The sequence below is a fragment of the Ptychodera flava genome, chromosome 4 (genome assembly GCF_041260155.1).
Source record: "Ptychodera flava strain L36383 chromosome 4, AS_Pfla_20210202, whole genome shotgun sequence".
Lineage (NCBI taxonomy): Eukaryota > Metazoa > Hemichordata > Enteropneusta > Ptychoderidae > Ptychodera > Ptychodera flava.
Genome location: NC_091931.1, coordinates 22723846 through 22744847, shown reverse-complemented (window position 1 = coordinate 22744847; position 21002 = coordinate 22723846). Strand labels below are relative to the sequence as shown.

The 21002-nt window shown below is 39.9% G+C and overlaps 1 protein-coding gene across 1 annotated transcript; it reads right to left on the bottom strand.

Moving 5' to 3' along the window:
• Positions 1-137: 137 nt before the first annotated feature.
• Positions 138-19530, bottom strand: LOC139131197 (neuralized-like protein 4). The gene is made up of 13 exons (XM_070697164.1): positions 19388-19530; positions 13119-13719; positions 12708-12844; positions 12123-12264; positions 11233-11500; positions 10149-10308; positions 9136-9605; positions 8041-8647; positions 7612-7698; positions 6984-7122; positions 4911-5026; positions 4212-4359; positions 138-3031 (listed from the first exon to the last, which is right to left on the bottom strand). Exons 2-13 carry the CDS (start codon positions 13673-13675, stop codon positions 2824-2826), a joined length of 3039 nt encoding a protein of 1012 aa, XP_070553265.1. The 5' UTR covers positions 13676-13719; positions 19388-19530; the 3' UTR covers positions 138-2823.
• Positions 19531-21002: the final 1472 nt, after the last annotated feature.

The window sequence follows — 21002 nt, the reverse complement described above, 5'->3', positions numbered from 1 at the left end:
ATCACATAATATGGTATCATATATCATTACGCCACTCAAATGTCTTTTTGGACTGGGGAGAGGGTGGTCAATTGAGTTTCTCAATCCTGATCGATCTCCTGTCAGATTATAAATGCAAATAATCAGACCCCAAAATCATAACCCCACAGTTTTTATTAATGACATTATTGTTCACCAGAACGGATATACATATAAACTTCAAGTTCCGATAACACTGTGGAAGGATCGAGATACCTGTGATTTGTTAACTGAACTTACATAATAGTGTCCTCTGTTGTCACACGAGTCAAGGAAGCAGTGTGAGGGCGTCTTGACACGGAAAGAAATGAGATGGATTACGCGTCATTGTAAAAAGATATGTTAAAATGATCATATGACATACACAGCACGCTATCTGTATTATTTGAGGCCCCCATACCAATATTGATAGGGTCGAGAAAACAGGATGCATTCCTATAATTATTCCCCAAACTAATACTGTACTCACTAAAGAAGTAATAAACACAAGTAAGACATGTACAGTCCATCCGAACCCAAGTCCTGCTCTTAACTTTCAAACAGATATCATTCATTTCATGAAGATGATCCTCCAGAGATATGATTTCGATCGACGTAATTTGATACAGACGACTGGCCATTGTGAAAAAATATCACCCAAGACGAATCACGAACGCAGTAAATATATCAGAGTACATACTTAAGGAACTTTTAAAATGTGTTTTCCAAACTTATACTTTCACTTTTTGACCAAACTCTTGCAAGTCGTTTCTCCCTATGGGATAGTATAGGTAATATTATACTCCGTTCTGCTTGATAACAGTAGAAGCTTTGTTCTCTTCATTATTTATGGTCTGGAGGGTCAGAGGAATGTGACAGGGGGTCATTCAAAATATTGAAAACTTCAAGGGGGTTGCTGAAAATGTGGAGAGGCAGGAGGGTTTTGTGCGAAATAAATTGAAACACTCCCAGATTGCACAATTGCACACATCAATTTCTCAAAAATTTTCGATGCGAGAGGGGTGATACCCCCTCGTGCTCTCTCCCATTGGGTCTTCTAACAGTTTTACTAGTAAAAGACAAATTGAAAACACCTCTCAGATTGCACCAGACTGCGCCATATCACACACCAATTTCTAAAACATTTCACAGGATCTAGGGCAAACTGAACTGTTGTGAATTCGTCCTTTATTATCACAGAAACATATATTTAATTGACTTCAGTTCCATAACCATTTTGACATTTGACCATACCGTATTCACGCTTTTGATTAGAAGCTGGCAGCTTGAGAAATAACACAAGAAGGTCACAGATTTTCCATTTCTGCATATTCTTTGGTCTTCAATCTCTGGAAAACCGAAAACTATTTTTACAAAATGTATAGTCATCGTTTGGTTGTTGAATATTGTTACTCAACAACTGATCATGCAAAAAATGGAATAAAAATATTAGTGTTCAATGCCATTTTCAAACAATTTTACCGAGTGCAAAATAATAAACGCCTCTCAGATTGTATTTCCAATACTAGAGGGGGTCCCCTCTCAAGCTCTCCCCTAGGGGTGTTCTAACAGTTTTACTCAGTAAAAAAAATTAAAAACACCTCTCAGATTGCACCAACTGCACCATTGCACACATCAATTTCTCAAAATTTTCCATGAAAGATAGGGGATAGCTCTCTTTGACGCGTTCCTCCTCACTCTCTCTTGTGTTCTCCCCCAGAGTTCCCAAATTCTGCCCAGTCAGATATCCTAGTGAAAACTCTGTCATGATACCCATCCAAATTAAACAATACTATATGGTTGGAGACTGGTTATACCGTGAGCTTTTATATCTGTATTTTGTTGTCACTTTGTATTCCATTTTGTTGGTTTCACCTTTTTCAACCGTCATGAGACAACCGATGATAATCTAGCCGGGTACATCAGGATTTGAAAGGTCTTGACTATTGCTGTATTTTGTAAATTTTACAATTACATGTATTGGTATTTAACTTTTCTAAGTGGGGGGTGTTAGTCAAAATTTCTGAGTTAGAGAGGGGGTTACTCAAATTCATCATGGTTGGCAGAGTTTCCGATGAAATGCCTCCGACCCCCTGGCCGTAAATAATGACGGCTCCCTAAGTACATGCGCTCCTGTTGTATGTGAAACGATACAAACACTACAATATGACTTGGAGATTCCAATGTTTAAAAATAAAGACATGTGACAGCGTGGGAGATACTGTGTCTTAATATTATCGAAAATTACCAAGGTTTCCGATATCGCGGCGGGTTACCGCTATACGGGACTCTGAAATTATCTTGGTTGGTTGGTGTACACGTAAAAGAATCCTTTGGCACTGTAGGTTTCATGCTTATTGAGACTTTTTCCGAGCCACAAAGAAAATGGTTTTGAAGGATACCTCGACGCTGTGAGTGATACATAAACGTACATGAATGTTTATCAAAACATAAGTGAGAAGTGGATACGCGATATCCTTTAACCTCTTGTCTATGTGTCATGAACTAAATAAGCACAGGCTGCAGGGATTTGAAAACCATATATACTTTGAGTGTTTCTAAAATGTTCGAGGACAAGGAGTCCATCGACTGCTATTGGTATATAAGTTTACGAACGTCTCAGCAACTTCAATAACTTGATCTACATAATATAGACACTGTCAAATAACTGCATATACATATAGGTCTAATAAGGATGAAATGGTATACCCTATGACTAGGAAGAAATGTAAATACAAAGCCCAACTGATTGACGGTTACGGTAACTGGTAATATGTCTGAAGCCCTTGTTACACTAGCGTTTTGTTAAGTCACTTTCCAGTCGTTTCATTCCTCTAGCTTGACAAGCAGTCCGTACAGGATGACGCAACCCCGTTGCTTCGTGAACCATTCGATTTCCTGGTTATCGAACTTGGGGTCGATTTCCGACGTCTCTCCGATAGTCTGCGGTCCAACTTTGTAACTGTCCGGATTGATGTACACTTGAAAGACAACCTTGGCCTTGTAGGTTTTGTTTGTGACCTTGTCTGTGTAGCTGAAACAAGGAATATTATGGAAAAATTTCATGATGCACGTCTCGCAATGTTTATCAAGACACAATAGCGTGAGAGTTGGTACAGCAGGTACAGGTCGCGCTTTAAGGTATGGAACGCGCCTCGGGGACAGATAGACGGACTCTCAAATTTATACAATTCTTTTCTGATCTACCACTGGTGGGGACTCATTTTAAAGGGACAAAGTCGGCCATTTTTCATGAATTTTGTTTGATACGAGATACTACTTATATTGTTTGACATGTTGAAAGATACTGAATGAATGGCTGAACATGCATATATTCGACCCCGGTTTTAGACACGATACATGAAACTTTCGCGATGGTTTCATTTAATTTGTCTAAAACTGGGGTCGAATATATGCATGGTCGCCCATTTATTCAGTGTCTTTCAACATGTCAAACAATATAAGAAGTATCTTGCATCAGACAAAATTTATGGAAAATGGCCGACTTTGTCCCTTTAAAGCTCTTGGAGAAAGAAAAACTTTCACTGGCTTAGTTTTTCGAAAATTCAAAATTTAACCACCCCCATAGAGTTAACACAGGAATGGAGGTCATTTTGAATGTCAAATATCGCATGATGTTGGGTAATTTGTTTCTCTAGTTCCAAACTTTGCATGTTTGGTAAGAGAATGGTTTAAAGTTTCATTCAGGAAAGTTTGAGCAAAACTTTAAAGTCTTTCACTTTCGAGGCGCACACTACTTAATTTCTGACCTCAGTGAACTTGCAGCAAATTTGCATGGTTAAGGGTCAACGCAAATAGTGACGTGAGGTCGGGGCAGAAAATCCGTTTCATCAGTTTCACACCAAGATTGCATTATCTATCGAAACCAGCAACATTCTTCAAAATATTGATGAGTTGAGGAAATCAATGCTATTCATTCCAGTGGGATAAAATAGCTCGAGAAGGAAACGACGGCAGAAATGAGAGATGAAATTAATAAACGTGTGGATTTACTTGAAATAATCGACCTCCGATTTAGAAGTATGGTAAAGGTTTAAAATTTGTTCATTCATTAAACATGAAGTAAAACAGAAAAAAAGATCTATTAGCAGACACTGTTAAGACTCCGAAAGACGAATAATTACAATAAGATGACGCTGTCGTTAACATAAATTAGGCATGAAAGGGAGTAGTTACACGAACATTTCACTTACTCGTTCGGGAATGCGTAAACTCTGTGGCCAGAATATCTAATACTCGGGGATAGAAATATCTGTTTGGTGTCAAACCCTTTTGGCTTCCAGGTGGGACAGAAGTGCCCTTCACGCTCACCGAGCTCTTTTCCTCCCATTATGACGTCACCTGTGGATGTAAAAGGTAGGAAGTCGTAAAGGGGTACGTGTTGGTACTTTTCAATTTAAAATTTGGTGGTTCCCAATGGCACGTTCAGGGACCATTAATCATAACAACGCCCTATCGTAGAGAAGGCCCCTAAAACTATTTTCAGACATGTTCTGGTCTACTGCATGTAAGTACTGTACTGATTTTAAAGCTTGTTGTTTCCCTCCAAAATAGAAAAGTGAACACCCCCCGCCCCCGAGTAATCTCAAAGACTGCGGTAATTTTAAATTTAAACTTTTCGGCATATCTGTGTCTATTATACCAAAATTTGCACGGTGCCCCTTGATTTTCATTCTTGGCTTTGAACAAATGGTTTAATCTTTAATTGAAGAAAGTATCAGCAAAATCTCCAGTTTTTCCATTGTGAGGCGAGCGAAAACAGGCATCGGGAGATAGAGCGGAAAACGGTGAATTGGTCTCCTTCAGTTTTTCAAACATTAGAAGTTACACGATGTAAAAAAAAATCTTCAAAACATTTTAGGGTCACGCATTTATCATTATGAGTCTAATACCTGGCATGAGAAGGTCTCCGCATTCCAAGATTGGTTTTACCGCGTCAAGTCTGGTCCCGTGAAAAGCAATGTGCCACTTCTTGAACACGTCCAAGGCGTGGGCCCTATCGTGCACTCTACAAGGGGTCAAATGGTCAATGAGGTCATGAATGAAAATATGAATACAAAGAATTGCGCAGTCTTTCCACTGAATTGATATTACAGATTACTCACATCTATTTTTGTGAATGCGCGTTTTCCTCCTATTGTGCCGTGCCTTTGGCAGCCTTATCGTAAATACACCAGTTTTCCATCTGAGGATTTTTTTATTTTGGAATGACAAGTTGACTAAAACAAGGAACTGTAACGGCGTAAAATGTTTCCGTAATGTAGCGGTTATCACAATCAGATTAACACAAACGTTTCTTCATTCTGAAGTCTGAATATGGACGGCGAATTGGTCAAATAAAAACTATCTCTTGGGACAAACAAAATTAAATCTTCTTAAAAAAAATGTTTACAATATAAACACATAAATATTTTCAAAAAAGTAGATTCAAAAACTCAGAAACTGTACTATCTAATTTCAAATCGTTAGAGTGTTTTGATACAAATATGGGATGACGTTTGGACATATGCTGGGTGGGGTCGCCATATGATAAGTTTAATATTCTGTTCCGTATTGTTATTCCTCAATGGTGATCGCATCACCAGCTTCGAATTCGTCATGGCGTCGAGTATTGAACATTGTAGCTGTGGGTCCATAGCTGTGGTGTTTTCAGACGGGATTCCTGCCTTTTACGGGCTGGTTTTGACCTTTACGATTTTAACCCCGCCACCACAAAACCAGCCCTTAAAATGCCCGTAAAAGTCAAAACCAGACCGTAAAAGGCAGGAATCCCGTCTGAAAACACCACAGCTATGGACCCACAGCTATGAACAATGGTATTACAAGAGCTCTTTGCAAAAACAAAATAAACAAGAAAAACAAAAACTTGATGACAGTGCAAATTTTAATCTAAGTCTTAGTGTTTTCTCAGTAGTAAAAATTTAAATCTCCAGACATTTGTATAGTTTATCAGTCCCTTGTAAATAATTCAACAGAATTACGCAAACAACACTCGTATTCTGGTTCGAAATTGAAAGCGAAATTTAATTAGAGGTGTGGTCACTCCGTAATTTTATTTAAAACATATAAATTTCAACATTTCACCCATAAAATGTTGAAATCAAGGTAGAATGTACGCTTCGGGGACAGATATTCAGACTGTCAAATATTTACAATATTCTTTCGGTCTGCCATTTATGAGGGCTCACTCTGAAGCTCACGGAGCAAATAAAGTTTCACAGGCTTAGTTTTGTGAAAATCGGTAATTTTGTTTTCCCCAATAGTGATGGCCGCCATTTTGAATTTTAAACACAGGTAAATATTGGGCAACTTGTTTCACTAGTACCAAACTTTGCAGGTTGACCCCCAATTTTTTTTGATTTATTTTTGAAAGAGAATGGACGAACGTTTGCTTGAGGAAAGTTTGAGCAAAAGTTTTCAGTTTTTATATTCTAGGCACGAATTTGAATTTTGTTGTGCAGGAAGTACGATATACGTACCTGACAAAGTATCTTTGTTGACAGAATGGGAGATATCAATTGATGATAATGTTAATTGTCAGCGGATAGTACATTAATTGTAATAATTCAATTTTCGTGATAACACTTCAATAGAATATTTCCGAAGCTCGGCCATCTTATGCCCTACATGCAAACAACATGCAAGGGATGGCGATACATACAATTGTATATGTAAAATAGATGCATGTGCAGAGTCATATAGCATTTAATATATAAAGATTTTTTGTTTTCTTGACGTTAAATGGGAATGCATTCGACTCCTAGACACAAAACTAATCCAGTGTTTTTAATTTTCTTCAAATCTAAAATGTTAATCTTCAATTCAGAAAAAATAAGAATCATTGTTGATTGTAAACACAATGACTCGATCGCCCTTAATACTTGTCTATAGTTAGCACATAGCCCCGGTTTGCATATTCAAGTGGAAGAACTCGCACTAGTGCAGTGTTTAGCAAGGAAACTCACTTCAAGGCGTGACGGCACCAACCAACGGGTACTCCATAATCCTTGGCGGGTTGTCCCCTGGTATAGTACAGCTTATCGCCTCTACCAGTGTGGCACGTCGTGCAGTAGCACATGTCGAATTCCTTGTTGAAGAAATGTTCTGAGAGAGAGAGAGAGAGAGAGAGAGAGAGAGAGAGAGAGAGAGAGAGAGAGAGAGAGAGAGAGGAGAGAGAGAGAGAGAGAGAGAGAGAGAGAGAGAGAGAGAAGAGAGAGACAGACAGACAGACAGACAGAGACAGAGAAGGAAGGGTAGCCTGTAAGTATGGTGCAATGTAAAGGGTCTCGACCATTGGACGGAAAGGTTAAACTTAGCTGTTTTTATTGAGACGATAGCGTGACATGTATGCGTATTAACAGGCTCGCACTTGAACTGCTCGTGATGATAACGTGTTTTAATTACGTCATGATAAGCGTAAATTTTTGTCCTTTAATTGAAGAATAAAGAAAAAATCATGAAGATAATGGATGGCTCCCGACCATCGCCGTAATATACGGGAACTGTGGCAAATAAAGGACGAAATCTGAAGTGCACCTCTGGTGATGACAGCTCTGACCTTTGACACACGGTCATTAATTAAAAGCAGCGTACCTGACAGATTCAGTGACGCTTTGAACCTTGCACAGCGTTGCTGGTATTCGCAATTCTTTTTCCCGGTTGAAGCGGTCATTCCAAACGCTGAAACGTTAAGAAAAGTTGTAAAATGTAACGCCAGTGTGTAGGTTTAGGGTCCATGGCTTAGGGACGGTCGCCCCATTTGTTGTTTTGTCAGCCATTCCTCACTGATTGATTTGTCCGGTGCATTAAACTTACTCCAAAACGAAAGTGAAAGAAGTGTGATATATTTTAAGTGGTGTCAACTTTTTATCATTTATTCTTTAAATAACGCAGTTACTTTGCATTGCTGTGCGCTTTGCTCGTACAACATTGGATTTTTGTTCGCAGTAGCAATGCTTGTCACATCTTCAAGGGGGGACTATGACCTTGGACTTCGAAGTCTTAATCAGACGTGTAACCTACCCATTTGCTGCATTGGAACAGCAGGCTTCAATACAAGCAGGGCACGCTCAGCTGACTGTCTCACTGCGTCGTTGCTGTGCGTCGACAACCTTTTCAGGGTGTCCAGAGCTCCGGGTTCCGACCTTATCTTGGCCTTGTTCGTCTCCATGGACGCTAGCACCCAGAGGGCATTTGCTGAACACTCCTGTTCTGCAGTCCCGCCTCTCTGGAGTAGTTTCACGAACAAGGGTATGCATCCCCCTTCTACCATAGTGCTTTTGTTTTTGTCATTGACAGCAATGTTGCCGAGCCCCATGGCGAGCTCAAGAGCGGAGAACGTCCCGTCCTCGCACTGTCCCCGAAGTTTTGGGTCATCTAAAGCACTCACCAGGACTTTGAGAAGGAAGGCAATGGTTTCCGTAGAGGCCTCGAGCAATTCCTTCTTGTCTTCTTCAACGATGTAGGAGAGAGAAAGGAGAGCGACTGTAGTGACAGTCGTGTCTTCAGATTTCAGGAACGGGGCGATTCGCTCGATGGCTCTCATGTCGTGGTATAACTGCCGGTTTTCTGTCGCCTTTGCACAGTTGTGAAGTATACTTATCGATGAGACGATTAGAAATCTCCTCTTCTGCAAAAGTAATAAGTTACAAAACCGGAGCATTTCTTAATGTTGACAGATAATATTTGCTTTATCATATATTTTAAAGTTAAGCATATTTTCTAGTACCTAAAGTATGTTGAAACACAAACTACGATGTGTGATATTCTTGCTGACAAGTGAATGTCCGATGCGGACTAGATTTAAATTGTTCACAAATTATGAACACACACGCGGAGACAAAAACACAGTGTAGGTCGGGTTGACAATTTTAAAATTCGCATTTCTTCATGATTTTGTCTGTAGCATGAAAGTGTGACTTTTCCACAGTGAAACAAAATATCCGGGCAAGCTCTAGTAAAAAAATTAAATATTCAAACTCTGAAGATATCGGCACTCTATACGGAATCTGGTCAATACACCGAGCGACTGTAACCAGACTTGTGGTGGGTCATTTGTAAGAATAACTTCTTGTAATTTTACATGACATAAACTTGGTAAATCTATGTTTGCAATACCTGGTTTTTACTAGTTCCAGGGCCGTATCGGTCCAAATCTGCCAGTATATGTCTCAACAGCCCACTCTGGCCAAACTGCTTACAAATCTTGAGACTGGCGTCCGAATAGTTCCAACACGTGCTGCGGACGAGGCTGATCCCCGCCCAGGCTATCTGCGTCTCCATGCCCATGTCGACAAGCCGTTCCAGCAGCCTTGTCAACTCCTTGGCGCCGCCGATGTTCGCCAGGTGGTCGCCAAACCTCTGGCGAATTTTCCTGTCGTCGGTGCCGTGGTATGGCTGCGTGATGTTGGAAGCAACGCTCTCGATCGTCTGGCGCATGTCCGAGAATTTGCCATTCCGTAGTTTGTCGACAGTTTCCCTCATTCTGAACATGATCGCGTTCGGGTCATTGCCGATGGCTTCTTCCTTCACCGGTGTATCTGTGGCTTCTTGCCGCGGAGACGTTGAAGTTGGCACTGACCCGCCTTCTGCAGAAAAAAAAACCAAAACAAGTAAAAACGCACGACGGCGTAATACATTTGTAAGCAGACATTAAATAACGTAGCAGTAATAATAGTTACACAATTTTTCTCTGAAGGTAATGTGATGTGCAGTTTCCTTTCTCGACTCCAAAATCATATCAACATCCTGTATGTATCATGTCCAATTGTACTGTTGAAAACTGAACTTTTGTCGGTTATAATATCGCATATTGAGCCAAAGTCAAGTTGTTGGCTGGGCTCCTACTTTGTATTTCAACACACTTTAAGGACGAGAAATGTGAAAGTGTATTTGTTTACAGGACAAAAAATATGAAATTGTTATTATCGCAATTGTCATTTTGAGAAAAACGACGTTGGACATACACACATACATTCATTCAGCGCAGCATATATATACATACAGTGAAGGAACTGCAACAGTCACAAAATGAACTATATAAATTGTTTGAAAGTCAGTCAATACTATGTATGTTTGCTTTGGGCAAGCATATGATCACCTCAACAGGACCACCATAAAATTGCACCAACCTATGATTGTGACCCTCTCTGCCTGGCCGAATACATCGACAGCGCCATAAACAGTTTCCGGGTTGTTCTTCAAGCGGACGGCTTTCGGCAGCACTTGCCCGTTGAAGTAGAAATGAATCGAACGGTCATCCTTCCGAACGATGCCAATTCTGTCGCCAATCTATGTACAATAAAATGGTCGATTTATTGGATTAGATAATACTTTAGGGCCTGCTATCAAAACCATGGTCAAATATTATAAATCTTCAATGTAAAATAATTATTAATTTTTACGATTTTGCCACGGCTAGGGCGATGGACCAATTGGTAACCTGGCCTGTGGTCTAACATGGAAAATCAGTCAACGGTGAGGGTTAGTTTTCATTGACATACAGAAATCAAGATTACTATGCGTTCTACTTTTAGTCAAAGAACAAATTCCCCGACATTGGACTTGGCAAAGAACCTCAATATTAGTCATATACGTACAGACTAATCATGTTTAATGTCACACAAGTTAAAAATTTACCAATTTGATCTTACTTTGGTTTCATATTTTTTAGTTAAAACTAGGTTTATATTTTGGGAATGCGTGTAAGATTTCGCTTGCTTCTGATCAGAAACGAACTTTAAACAATCGAAGTTTGCAAGTTACGGAGAAAACGTAGATATTTTTGTAATATTTTATCGGTTATATGTCTCACTTTGACGATTAAAGCTTTCCAAGGTCATTCTGCTATGGTATAGTTCCACTGACACCCTGATTTTGTACACAAGGAAGCTAACACAAACTTTTGAGAGGCCGTTATAAGCACGGTCTACGGCGAAAAGGTACAGTGGTCGCTCACGCATGCGTGCGGCGTGACACAGTGATATCGCCGCACTTGTTGACATTTATGGGTTGTAGTATTGTCTACACGTCGTTCTGCCATTGTAATAATAGTCTGCAGAGATTTTGCATTCCATAAAAATAGTGACATTCAATGCTTGACACAACAGAAGACTGTTTATGTAGAACTTTAACAGATTTGGATTCTACGATTTGTAAATATTACATGTGTGCTAACAAGTCATTCGTTCGACATAAATTTCAAAGTAGCCTTACCGTACAGTCATCGAGGTCGACACTCAGCTCGGCAACCTTCACACCGTTCTTCACAACGTTCGTTCCAGACCACATAAGCGTTACGCCGGCCCTGCAGTCCGTCATTACAGACGGGTAGTCCAGCGATTCAGGCGAGTTCGTCGTGAAGCCGATCTCCAGACTGCCGGCCCATCTGCCTATTTTTGTGTCCAATCGAATTTCAAAAAGTTCATTTGTCTCCAGCGGGTTCCTCGTTAGAACCACTCCCTTCTTGTAGTTGTTCCTGGCGCTGTAAAGAACAGCGCGTTGAGGTTTTATTCTCTTTTTGAATTTCTTTGAACATACATGCAAAATTATATACATATATATTTTTATTCACTGACTTCAAATTTCTCAATTGCTCAAAGAGAGTGTTTCGGCAGCCGAAATAGGTCGGTAGATAGATAGATAGATAGATAGATAGATAGATAGATAGATAGATAGATAAATAAATATTATTTATCATACCAGTATATTGATGGTGCAAATACAGTGATCTGATTGGTCGGGACGCGAAAAGAACCGTGGTATATTGGCAATATACCACGGCTGGCATACGCACGAGCTCTCAACTTGAGCAAAAATCCGTTTTTGACGTTCCACGCCAGAAGTTCAATATACTGTTATGATATAATAGCAATAAATCACACCCAGGGAGGGTATACCACTCGATTTTGACCAGTTCACTTCATATATGCACTCGCTATCTCTCGCGCATATATGTCATGAACTGGTCATATATATATATATATATATATATATATATATATATATATATATATATATATATATATATATATATATATATATATATATATATGATAACTGAGCTGCTGCTTTCCCTTGATTATGTTAAAAACTTTGGTGCTTACTCTCGTCGCCTAGCAACACGCCCACTGTGCATGACGTCGATGTTGTCGCCACATCTAGGGTGAAATTTATACAGGCTGGTGCCTGCTGGGCCGGGAACAGATACGATTTGTTCCCCTGAAGACGTTACTTGAGCCACCTCCCCTGAAACACGAACAACAGGAAATTTTCATTGTACCTCTGTATTGGCTTGTTGATATACATACTGTACGTGCATTTGTCTGTCTGTCTGTCTGTCTGTCCGTGTCTGCCTGCCTGCCTGTATGCGCGTGCGTACGTACTTAGTATGTATAAACGGTCCAAAGTTTGTACCAAAATGTATAATCTAGCGAGCCGCCCTTCTGCTGGCTCTAGGCCGTAAAGTAGTAAAACTTCAGAGAATTTTCCACTGCAAGTTGAATAATAATTGACGGAGAAAAATTTTCGTCCATACCACAAGCACTGCATAGGGTAAAGAAACTGAGGTCCGTCACTCTTCGCTCGAAAAATGCACTGGTTTGTTTTTCGCATGCCCATTCAAAATGTCGCTAGATTGCCAGTATTATCATCTATCCTTGAAAATTTCTACTTTGGATATAGAAACAAACCTCCACTGCCGAGGTATTTCATTCTAATGTCACAGTTGCCACAGGTGGCGCTGGCGCTGATGCAGAGAGGCCTCAGAAGGTTGTGTGTCGGCAAATTACTGAAGGCGATTCCCAAATCTTCATTGTTCACCCTAAAGCTGTGAGCAAATGAGAGCCAATGAAAATGTTAATTTAAGAAATAAATCTTAGTCTTTGCAACACAGACCCTTGAACAGACTGGGGTCTACGGTCTCATACCTCGAGGATGAATGACTCTGGGAAGTCAAAAAGTGATGTGCAAAAAGCAAGATTTGATTCAGAGCATACAAACGGATATAAATATTCCTACACAAAAATCTTAAGTTTTATATTTATAAATACATGTTCATTTAAAAATAACAGGTTCTCTTCTTAGAAATGAGCGACTCTGACCTTAACGTGCCATTGTCGGCGTCCAGAACAACGAAAAAGGTCTCAGGAATTTGGAAGATGAGTTTCCCAGGGGGGTAAATTCCAGTGATTTGGCCTCCATGAGTTATCTTTCTGTCGACAAGATTCCAGCCCCACGATTCGGACGTTGCGCCCAGAAGGTAGGTATAGCCGAGGCACTGTTTTGGAGCCAACGGCGTTGCTACACCGATCATGGCGTGGGAACCCCTCTCGTCCACCGGCCAGTAGATCTCGAAGACGTGCTTGCCCACCCGGTAGCCTTTCTTTCCTCGAATAAGATCAGTGCGCATGGGCAGCTCGCCTCTTCTGGCGGTGATGCGGTCGGGCAGGACTTTGAAATTGGACGAGCAGTCTTCGGGATCCCAGGCGTGTTCCCGCTGTTCCGGGGTGACGGATTCTTGCTCTTGACCCAGCTCTGACAGTGCTTGCAGCAGGGCCTGATGCATGATAAGGCTGTCCAGGTCCTGTCGCCTCTGTTGAGCCAACAACGGATGGTGGAGGCCGTTCAGGGCAGCGGCCTGTGACTCTAAGTTTCCCATTCTCGCAAAGGCTGTACTTTAACTTAGTTCGTACAATCGTCTACCTGAAATAATAAATGTAGTAATTCCTGCGGATTTAATTTTATGTTTTTCAGTGTTTGTACGGACAGACAAAAATGTATTGACTTCAAAATATCTATAAACTTCAAAAATGTGTTAAGCAGGTGAAATTTACGGAGAGTAGCGTCCTTCAAGACGCAGGTTTTGTGAAACTTAGGGAACTAATTTTATTGTACATTATTACTATTACTTGAATTCCTACTTATCGAGGGGACCATATTCTATACGGTGCCTTTTAAGTGAGATTTTAGATTTCTTTTTACATGCTTGTAAAGAGCACCAAAACAATGCTCGTTTGAGATGTCGGTACTTTAATAACATCCATTGGAATGGCGCTAGCCTAATCAAAATCAATCAAAATCAAAACACACAGGCAACAAATTTGCTGAGGTTTCCTTCGTTAGACAAACTTTTTAATGTAGCACAAATGGTCCACTATGAATGAGCACACAAAGGGCGGTAACTAGTTGCACAACAAGAACAGTTAATCAAACAAAATCAGATACAAATGTAGAAATCAGAAATATGGAGCGTAAAGTAGTTTTTTTCAGTGCATTACTTTCGTCTCCGAATTTTCATGGACACAAATGTGTAGCCTTGGAATGATGCGCTTTCTTAAAGAACAGAATTTAACTCGGTGTTTTTTTGATAATTTAGGTATAAAAGTTTATTTTCAGTGACAATGCACTATTTCATATCTCTAAAATCGTCCGTTAACAGTTGTCCTTGTACTAGCTTCTAAGGAATTGAATATCAATTTTGGTGTTCCCTGTTACCTTTTAAGGACAGGTTCAGAAACTTCATAAAGGAAACTATATTATAATCACTATACCAATAGTATAACAAAGAACAATCACGCCTATACCAAAATAATGGACAGGAGCCAAGAAAATTGACTTTCTTGCTTGGTTCCAATTACATCTCCTGAGAAGCCCTGGAAAGCTATTTTATGCATAAGTTGTAGCCAAACCTTATGTGAAGTGTCTGTTAATCCCTGTAACCGTAAAAGTACAGCTAGCTAATGACGACAAAAGCTGTCTTCAGTTAACTATAATTTACTCATGAAAAAAAAATTTATTATAAAACCTGTGACAGGAAGAAAAATAATTGCATCAATGACAATATAAGATATCTTTTCATTTCTCTCTTTCTAAAATATCTCACTGTATCAATGTGTATTATGAAATATTTCTGCAAGTTTTGTCATGCCTTGTATCTGCAATGCAGATTCCATATTGATTAGCACGCTTTGTAAAACAGACTTTCAATTCGCAAACTTCCAGATATAGCTGTGACATATGTATATCTCTGATATATTGAAGTTCTGAAGGGCGCACAGAAAACTGTAACTGAATAACGTAATTCATAGTATGATGCATTGCAAAACAGGCTTTCAAACATCCAGATATCTCTGATATAATATCTCTAATACATTAAGGTTTTGCGCCCGAAAGGGTGAGTCAAAAACTGAACCGAATGATGCAACTTGATGCTGGTATGATGATCAGCTTTGAATAACATACTTTTAATTTTCAATCATCTAGATATTTCTGATTTATATCTCTGATATAGTAAAGTTACGCGCTCGAAGGGCGAGCCAAAAATTGCAAATGAATGAATTGCAATTCATGGCTGGTACGATGCATTTTAAGCGAGTATGAGCCGATGCTAATTCAAAAAAACACTGACACTCCCCGTCACCAAAGTCAAAAACAGGGTGATCCCCCTATAAATCCACCCCAGTCCCTTAATTAAGGACACTAATATAGAAACATAATCACTTCTGCTCACATTGGATATGATCTTAATAAACACTGACTAGTCTTTCGTGCACTTGAAGGAAGTTATTTGAGCGCACTATATATATTTTCGTGTGCACAAAATAGTTTCTCGGACACACGAAATTTTTTTTCATGCTCACGAAAAGGTTTCCTGTGTTCTGAATAACCAGTCACATATCCGGTGTTTACATGGCGATAGTGAGTGGGCGTATCGTTGAAGTAGTAGACAAAGCTACCATTTTAAGTTTCATCATCTACCGGTCAGCGCGGACATCATGTTCAATTTTAGATCAATTTACGCATGGGATTACTTTCGCTTTCACTTTAGTGGAAGAAACATTACAGGTAGTACTCTCTTAAATCGCTGATACCGATTTGAGCCCAAAGTTCATCGACCCTCTCAGATCATACACGTACACAAAATATAGTTACATGTAATTACTATTTCAACGAGTGTGATGTGTGGCGCTAAGGGTGCCTGAGTTTTGGTACTTTCGTTTTGGCGCTCATTGGTAGAAAGGTTTATAAACTATAGCTTAGGTCTAGTAGTTTATTTTCAAAATGTTTTACATTGGAGAATAAATCAGTATCAAATGAATAACTACTAAATGCTTGAAATCATATGTGCCCTATAAACAACGATTTTGAAGGTAGAATGCGCCTCGGGGACAGAATTATTTAGAATCAATTTTTTACAATTCTTTTCTCATCTACGACTCGTAGGGGCTCATTGTAAAGCTCTTGGCGTCAGAAATATTTTTGCCCTCCTAGTTTCTCAAAAAAATCAAAAAAATCATAGACTTAACACAAGGATAGCGGCCACTTTGAATTTCAAATATCGGTAAATGTTGAATGATTTGTCTGTCTAGTACAAAACTTTGCGACGTGACGCAATTTCTTTTCTTGATTTGGTAAGTGAACGGCTGAAAGTTCGATTGAGGAAAGAGAGAACAAAAGTTTAAGTCTTTCCCTTTCGAGGTGCATACTGCCTTATGTTTCAATGACTCGACGTCTCCGTTCCGCGTCAATTTCGGAATGGCGCGGAAGGAAGTTGGACATTCGGGTCAAAGTTCGAAACGGTAACCTGCAAGCTGACAGTATAGCTTGTCTTAAATCTGCCCCAATCGGATATTTTACTGCCTCGAGCGAATGAATTGTATAGATAAATTTCAGCGAAATCTTTCCGCTTTTATTGCGTTGGTCCCAGAGCCTACAAGGAAAGTGGTGTCTTAGGATGGATGCGAGCAACGTGATGTACCCGGAACAGACAAGTACAACAAGCACCAAGCGACTAATGTAACAATGGGCTATAGTCGAAAGTCGTAAAAAACACAATGGACATTCTCAAATAGTTCACCAATGCAAAGTAATAGGTTTGGGTCAAAGTCCTGTTTGGGGTCACATTGGTAAGTTGCGAAAATGTTTGGCTCTTTGAATCACGGTCAGAATGCGCCTAGGGGACAGATACTTGGAATCGCAATTTTTTACAAATTCTTTCCTGATCTACCACTTGTGAGAGGTCATTTTATAGCTCTAGGAGTGCAAAAAAATTCACCGTCTTAGTTTTTTAATATCCATGGTCGAAAATTCCATCAGTCTACACAATAGCGACCATTTTGAATTTCAAATATCAGTGACGTCGGGTAATTTGTTTCTCTCGTACCAAAAATTATACGATAACCCCTGACTTCATTCTTGATTTGGTGAGAGGATGCATGGTTTAAAATTTCATTGAGGAAAGTTTGAGCAAGTTTAAGTTTTTCAGTTTCGAGGCGCGTGCTACTGCAAGATGAATTTGCTTATGGTCAATAACAAGTCTTGAGGTGTGAGCAGTATGCAAGTCATTCTTCAAAGACAGTATTCGTTCTACATTTTCCTCCGTTAGGCATATTTGTCACTAATTTAATATTAGTTGTGCCTATCTTGAGTCGCTTAAGATAATCTAAGAGTCGCTTGCGTTAGTCTCTTAAGGTAGAACGCGCCATCGGGGAAAGATATTCGGACTCTCAAACTTTTACAATTCTTTTCTGATATACCACTTGTGGGGGTTCATTTTAAAGCTCTTGGTGTAAGAAAATTTTTCACCGGCTTAGTTTTTCGAAATTCTTTCAAAACTTTTATTGTTCTCCATAGTTAACACAGGGGTGGCGGCCATTTTCAATTTTAAATATCGGTAAACCTTGGGTTATTTGTTTCACTAGTACCAAAATTTGCACGGTGACCCCCGATTTCATTTTTTATTTTGAAAGACAATGGGTGAAATATTCCTTGAGGACAGTTTGAGCAAAAGATTAAGTCTTTCACTTTCGAGGCGCGTTCTATCTTAAAATGTCATTTGAACATCAAGATTTTTGCAATCTTGGTGATTTGAAAGAAAGCCTTCCCTTACTGCAATTCTAACAATGACGAGAAGGCACAGGTACGGCTAAAGGTTGAGTCTGCCGTGCTTACCAGTCATATGTAATTTAACATTGATGGATTTTTTGTCTGAAGGTGAACATTAAGATCTTGTGTGGTATCCCGGGGTGTGGTATAAAATAAGTATAGGCTTATTACATTCTGTGCGTATTTGCAGTACGCTCGGCGGGTATTGAACCCACCTAGTGACCCTATTTAATTACGTCTTGGTAAATTGAAAGGGCCTATCGCAAGCATGTACCGTCGAAGTACACTCTTGCCGTTTCCATACGCCCTCTATTTTCTACTAATAACATCTCGCTTGTATATGTTGGCGTATGAGGGAGCGTCATTATTTACGGCCTGGGGCGGACTCATCCGAAACTCTGGAATTTTGAGTACCCCCATGCCAACCATGATGAATTTGAGTAACCCCCTCTCTGACATAGAAATTTTGAGTGACCACCCCCTCCCACTTAGAAAAGTATGGATTTGTAAAATTTACAAAAACACAACAATAGTACAGACCTTTCAAATCCTGGCATGGTGTACCCTACCATCGGCTATCTCATGACGGTGTGAGTGAGGTACCGTGGTGAAACGAAAAAAATGAAATTCAAAATCACGAAAAAATGTAGATATACAAGCTCACGCTATAACCAGTATCCAACCATACCGTATCGTTCAATTTGGATGGGTATCAAGACTAGGTTTTCACCGACATATCTGACAGGGTAGAATTTGAAAGTGCAGCTACGGGGAAAGTGTCAGAGGAGGTGTCCCCTCTCTTGCATGGAAATTTTTGAAAAATCGATGTGTGTACTGGGACAGTCTGGTACAATCTGAGAGCTGTTTTCAGTTTGTTTTTTGTAAAATTGTTAGAACACCCCAAGGGGGAAGACAGCCCGAAAGGAGGGCACGAAAATTTGGAGTTGATGTGTAAAATGGTGAAATCTGAGTCGTGTTTCAATATATTTTGCACCAAAAATTGAGTAACCCCCTTCTTTCACTCATTTTGAGCAACCTCCTCCCCTCCCTTTGTAGCTTTCGGAAAAATGACGGCTCCCTTAGAGCCATCAGCAGCAACCGCTCGGTGATTTAGTTAACCATTGGGGCAGCCACTCTGGACACGTACACCCGGCCCGCACTCGTGCACTCCAGAGCTGTGGTTGGAGTAGAGTGACTGCGTGTAAAAGATATTATTCGGTGGAAAATGCATTTGGACTCCGCACAGCATATACATCGATAACTGAACCCCTGAAACATCAATGAGAAAAACATGAAACACGAAACTGCGATCACAATATGCGCCATACATATGTGTACAAGCAACTTCCGTCATTTTCTGTTCGGTCAACATACAACAGCCAGCAGCTGCACGACTTTGAAGTCGATGGGCGTCGCATAGGGTTTCAATCAAATTTATGCAAGCATCGTTTAGCCTGAGCATTCTTTACTAGTATACCTCACCTACCTTGAATGTCTCAGGAACGATTCTGGACTACATAAGATAAAAACACATCACAGGAAGTGAACAGTGCATTCGTCAACGTCACATGCCTGTATCAGCTATATTTTCGCAAGGCGTAGCGCATTTCCCAGCGTGCCGTGCTGAATACTATACGGGGAATTCCCCGAGTACATGATTTATCACAATACGTAATTTTCCAAAGAACTACTCTAAAACGAAACTACTGGTTATATTTTTCGTTCTTGTCTTGTTCAATGACAAGTTTCACTGATAAATAGCGCGCATTACGTAACAATAATTGAAACGCCCGAGAACTTCTCTCAGTAGCTTGCCTTTGCGAATTTAATGAGCTTTCGTGTGACCATTGAGGTCACCAAAATTCGTTCGCGAACAAAAGCTTGCGCTCACCTATCTAAAAGACCTAATAACATCCGCTTCGGTAAGGTGGTAGATATAAATGTTGTCACGTGATGCAATCCGAAGGTATCCGCGGCGCCTTTGAAGTAACCTGTACTCACTTCTGTTAGTCAGATATTTCTTGTCTGGCCGCAATATCTTTCTCCGTACCCAACTTTTCGTCTTAATTCAGCGCATCTCAACAACGCTTGGCCTTGCCTACGTGATCGGGTTTCCTCAGGGGCTGTGAAACTGTGTACACTTTTTGCTACAATTTTCCAAGGGACCCTCCCTTTCAAGATCCAGAATAAAAAAATCCAGGTTCACCGCTCATACATTGGTACCAGCCAAAAGAACGTATATTAACTAATATTTGAAAAATTCAAAATGGCTGCCGCCCTGTATTGACTATACGGGGAAAAAATAATTTTCGTTTTTCACCAAAACGTGGCGGTCAAAATTTACTTACTCCAAGCGCTTAAATAATGAGCCAAAAACAAGGGGTAGATTACAGAAGTATTGTAAATATTAGATGATCAGATTATCTGTCCCCAAGGCTACCTGAAAGTTAAATGACTTGTAATCATTCTGAAACCCACTGATAAGTTCTTTGTCAATGCTGGTTGATGCATCTGCCACAAAGAAACACCTTCTTGTTCCAATCCATACCTTTAACACCTGAATTACTAGACATTCACACTTTGTATTCAGTGTTTGATTTTATTGACAAGCATATGATGGGCGCGAGATCTTCAAAACTGCAGATCGCAATGCAATAAAATAAAGATGGCTTACACTCGAGAAGTAACCACAGGGTATTGCAGGCATTATTCGTCTAGAAGTTATGAATATGATCAATAAATGTCATGCATTAAACTTTTTTTCATTACTTTACCCTACTTGCCTTTGCCTATTACTTTAACCTCGCTATCTCAGTATAGTATTTCAAAGAAAACAGTCTTTGTTCTGCTGATCACCAACGCGAGGAGGGGGGCCTTATCGCCCTGACCAGACAACTCGTCAGCAGCTCATAAGGTTAAAACGCGACACAGCTAAAGCTTGCATAATGAAAAAAGTTTAATGCATGACATTTATTGATCATATTCATAATTCAAGACGAATGATGCCTGAAGTACCCTGTGAAGAAACATGGCTGAACATGGTGTTCTGGTACTTGACAGAAAAACTCTAGTCTTCACAAAATGAGCTGACAAAGTTTGGA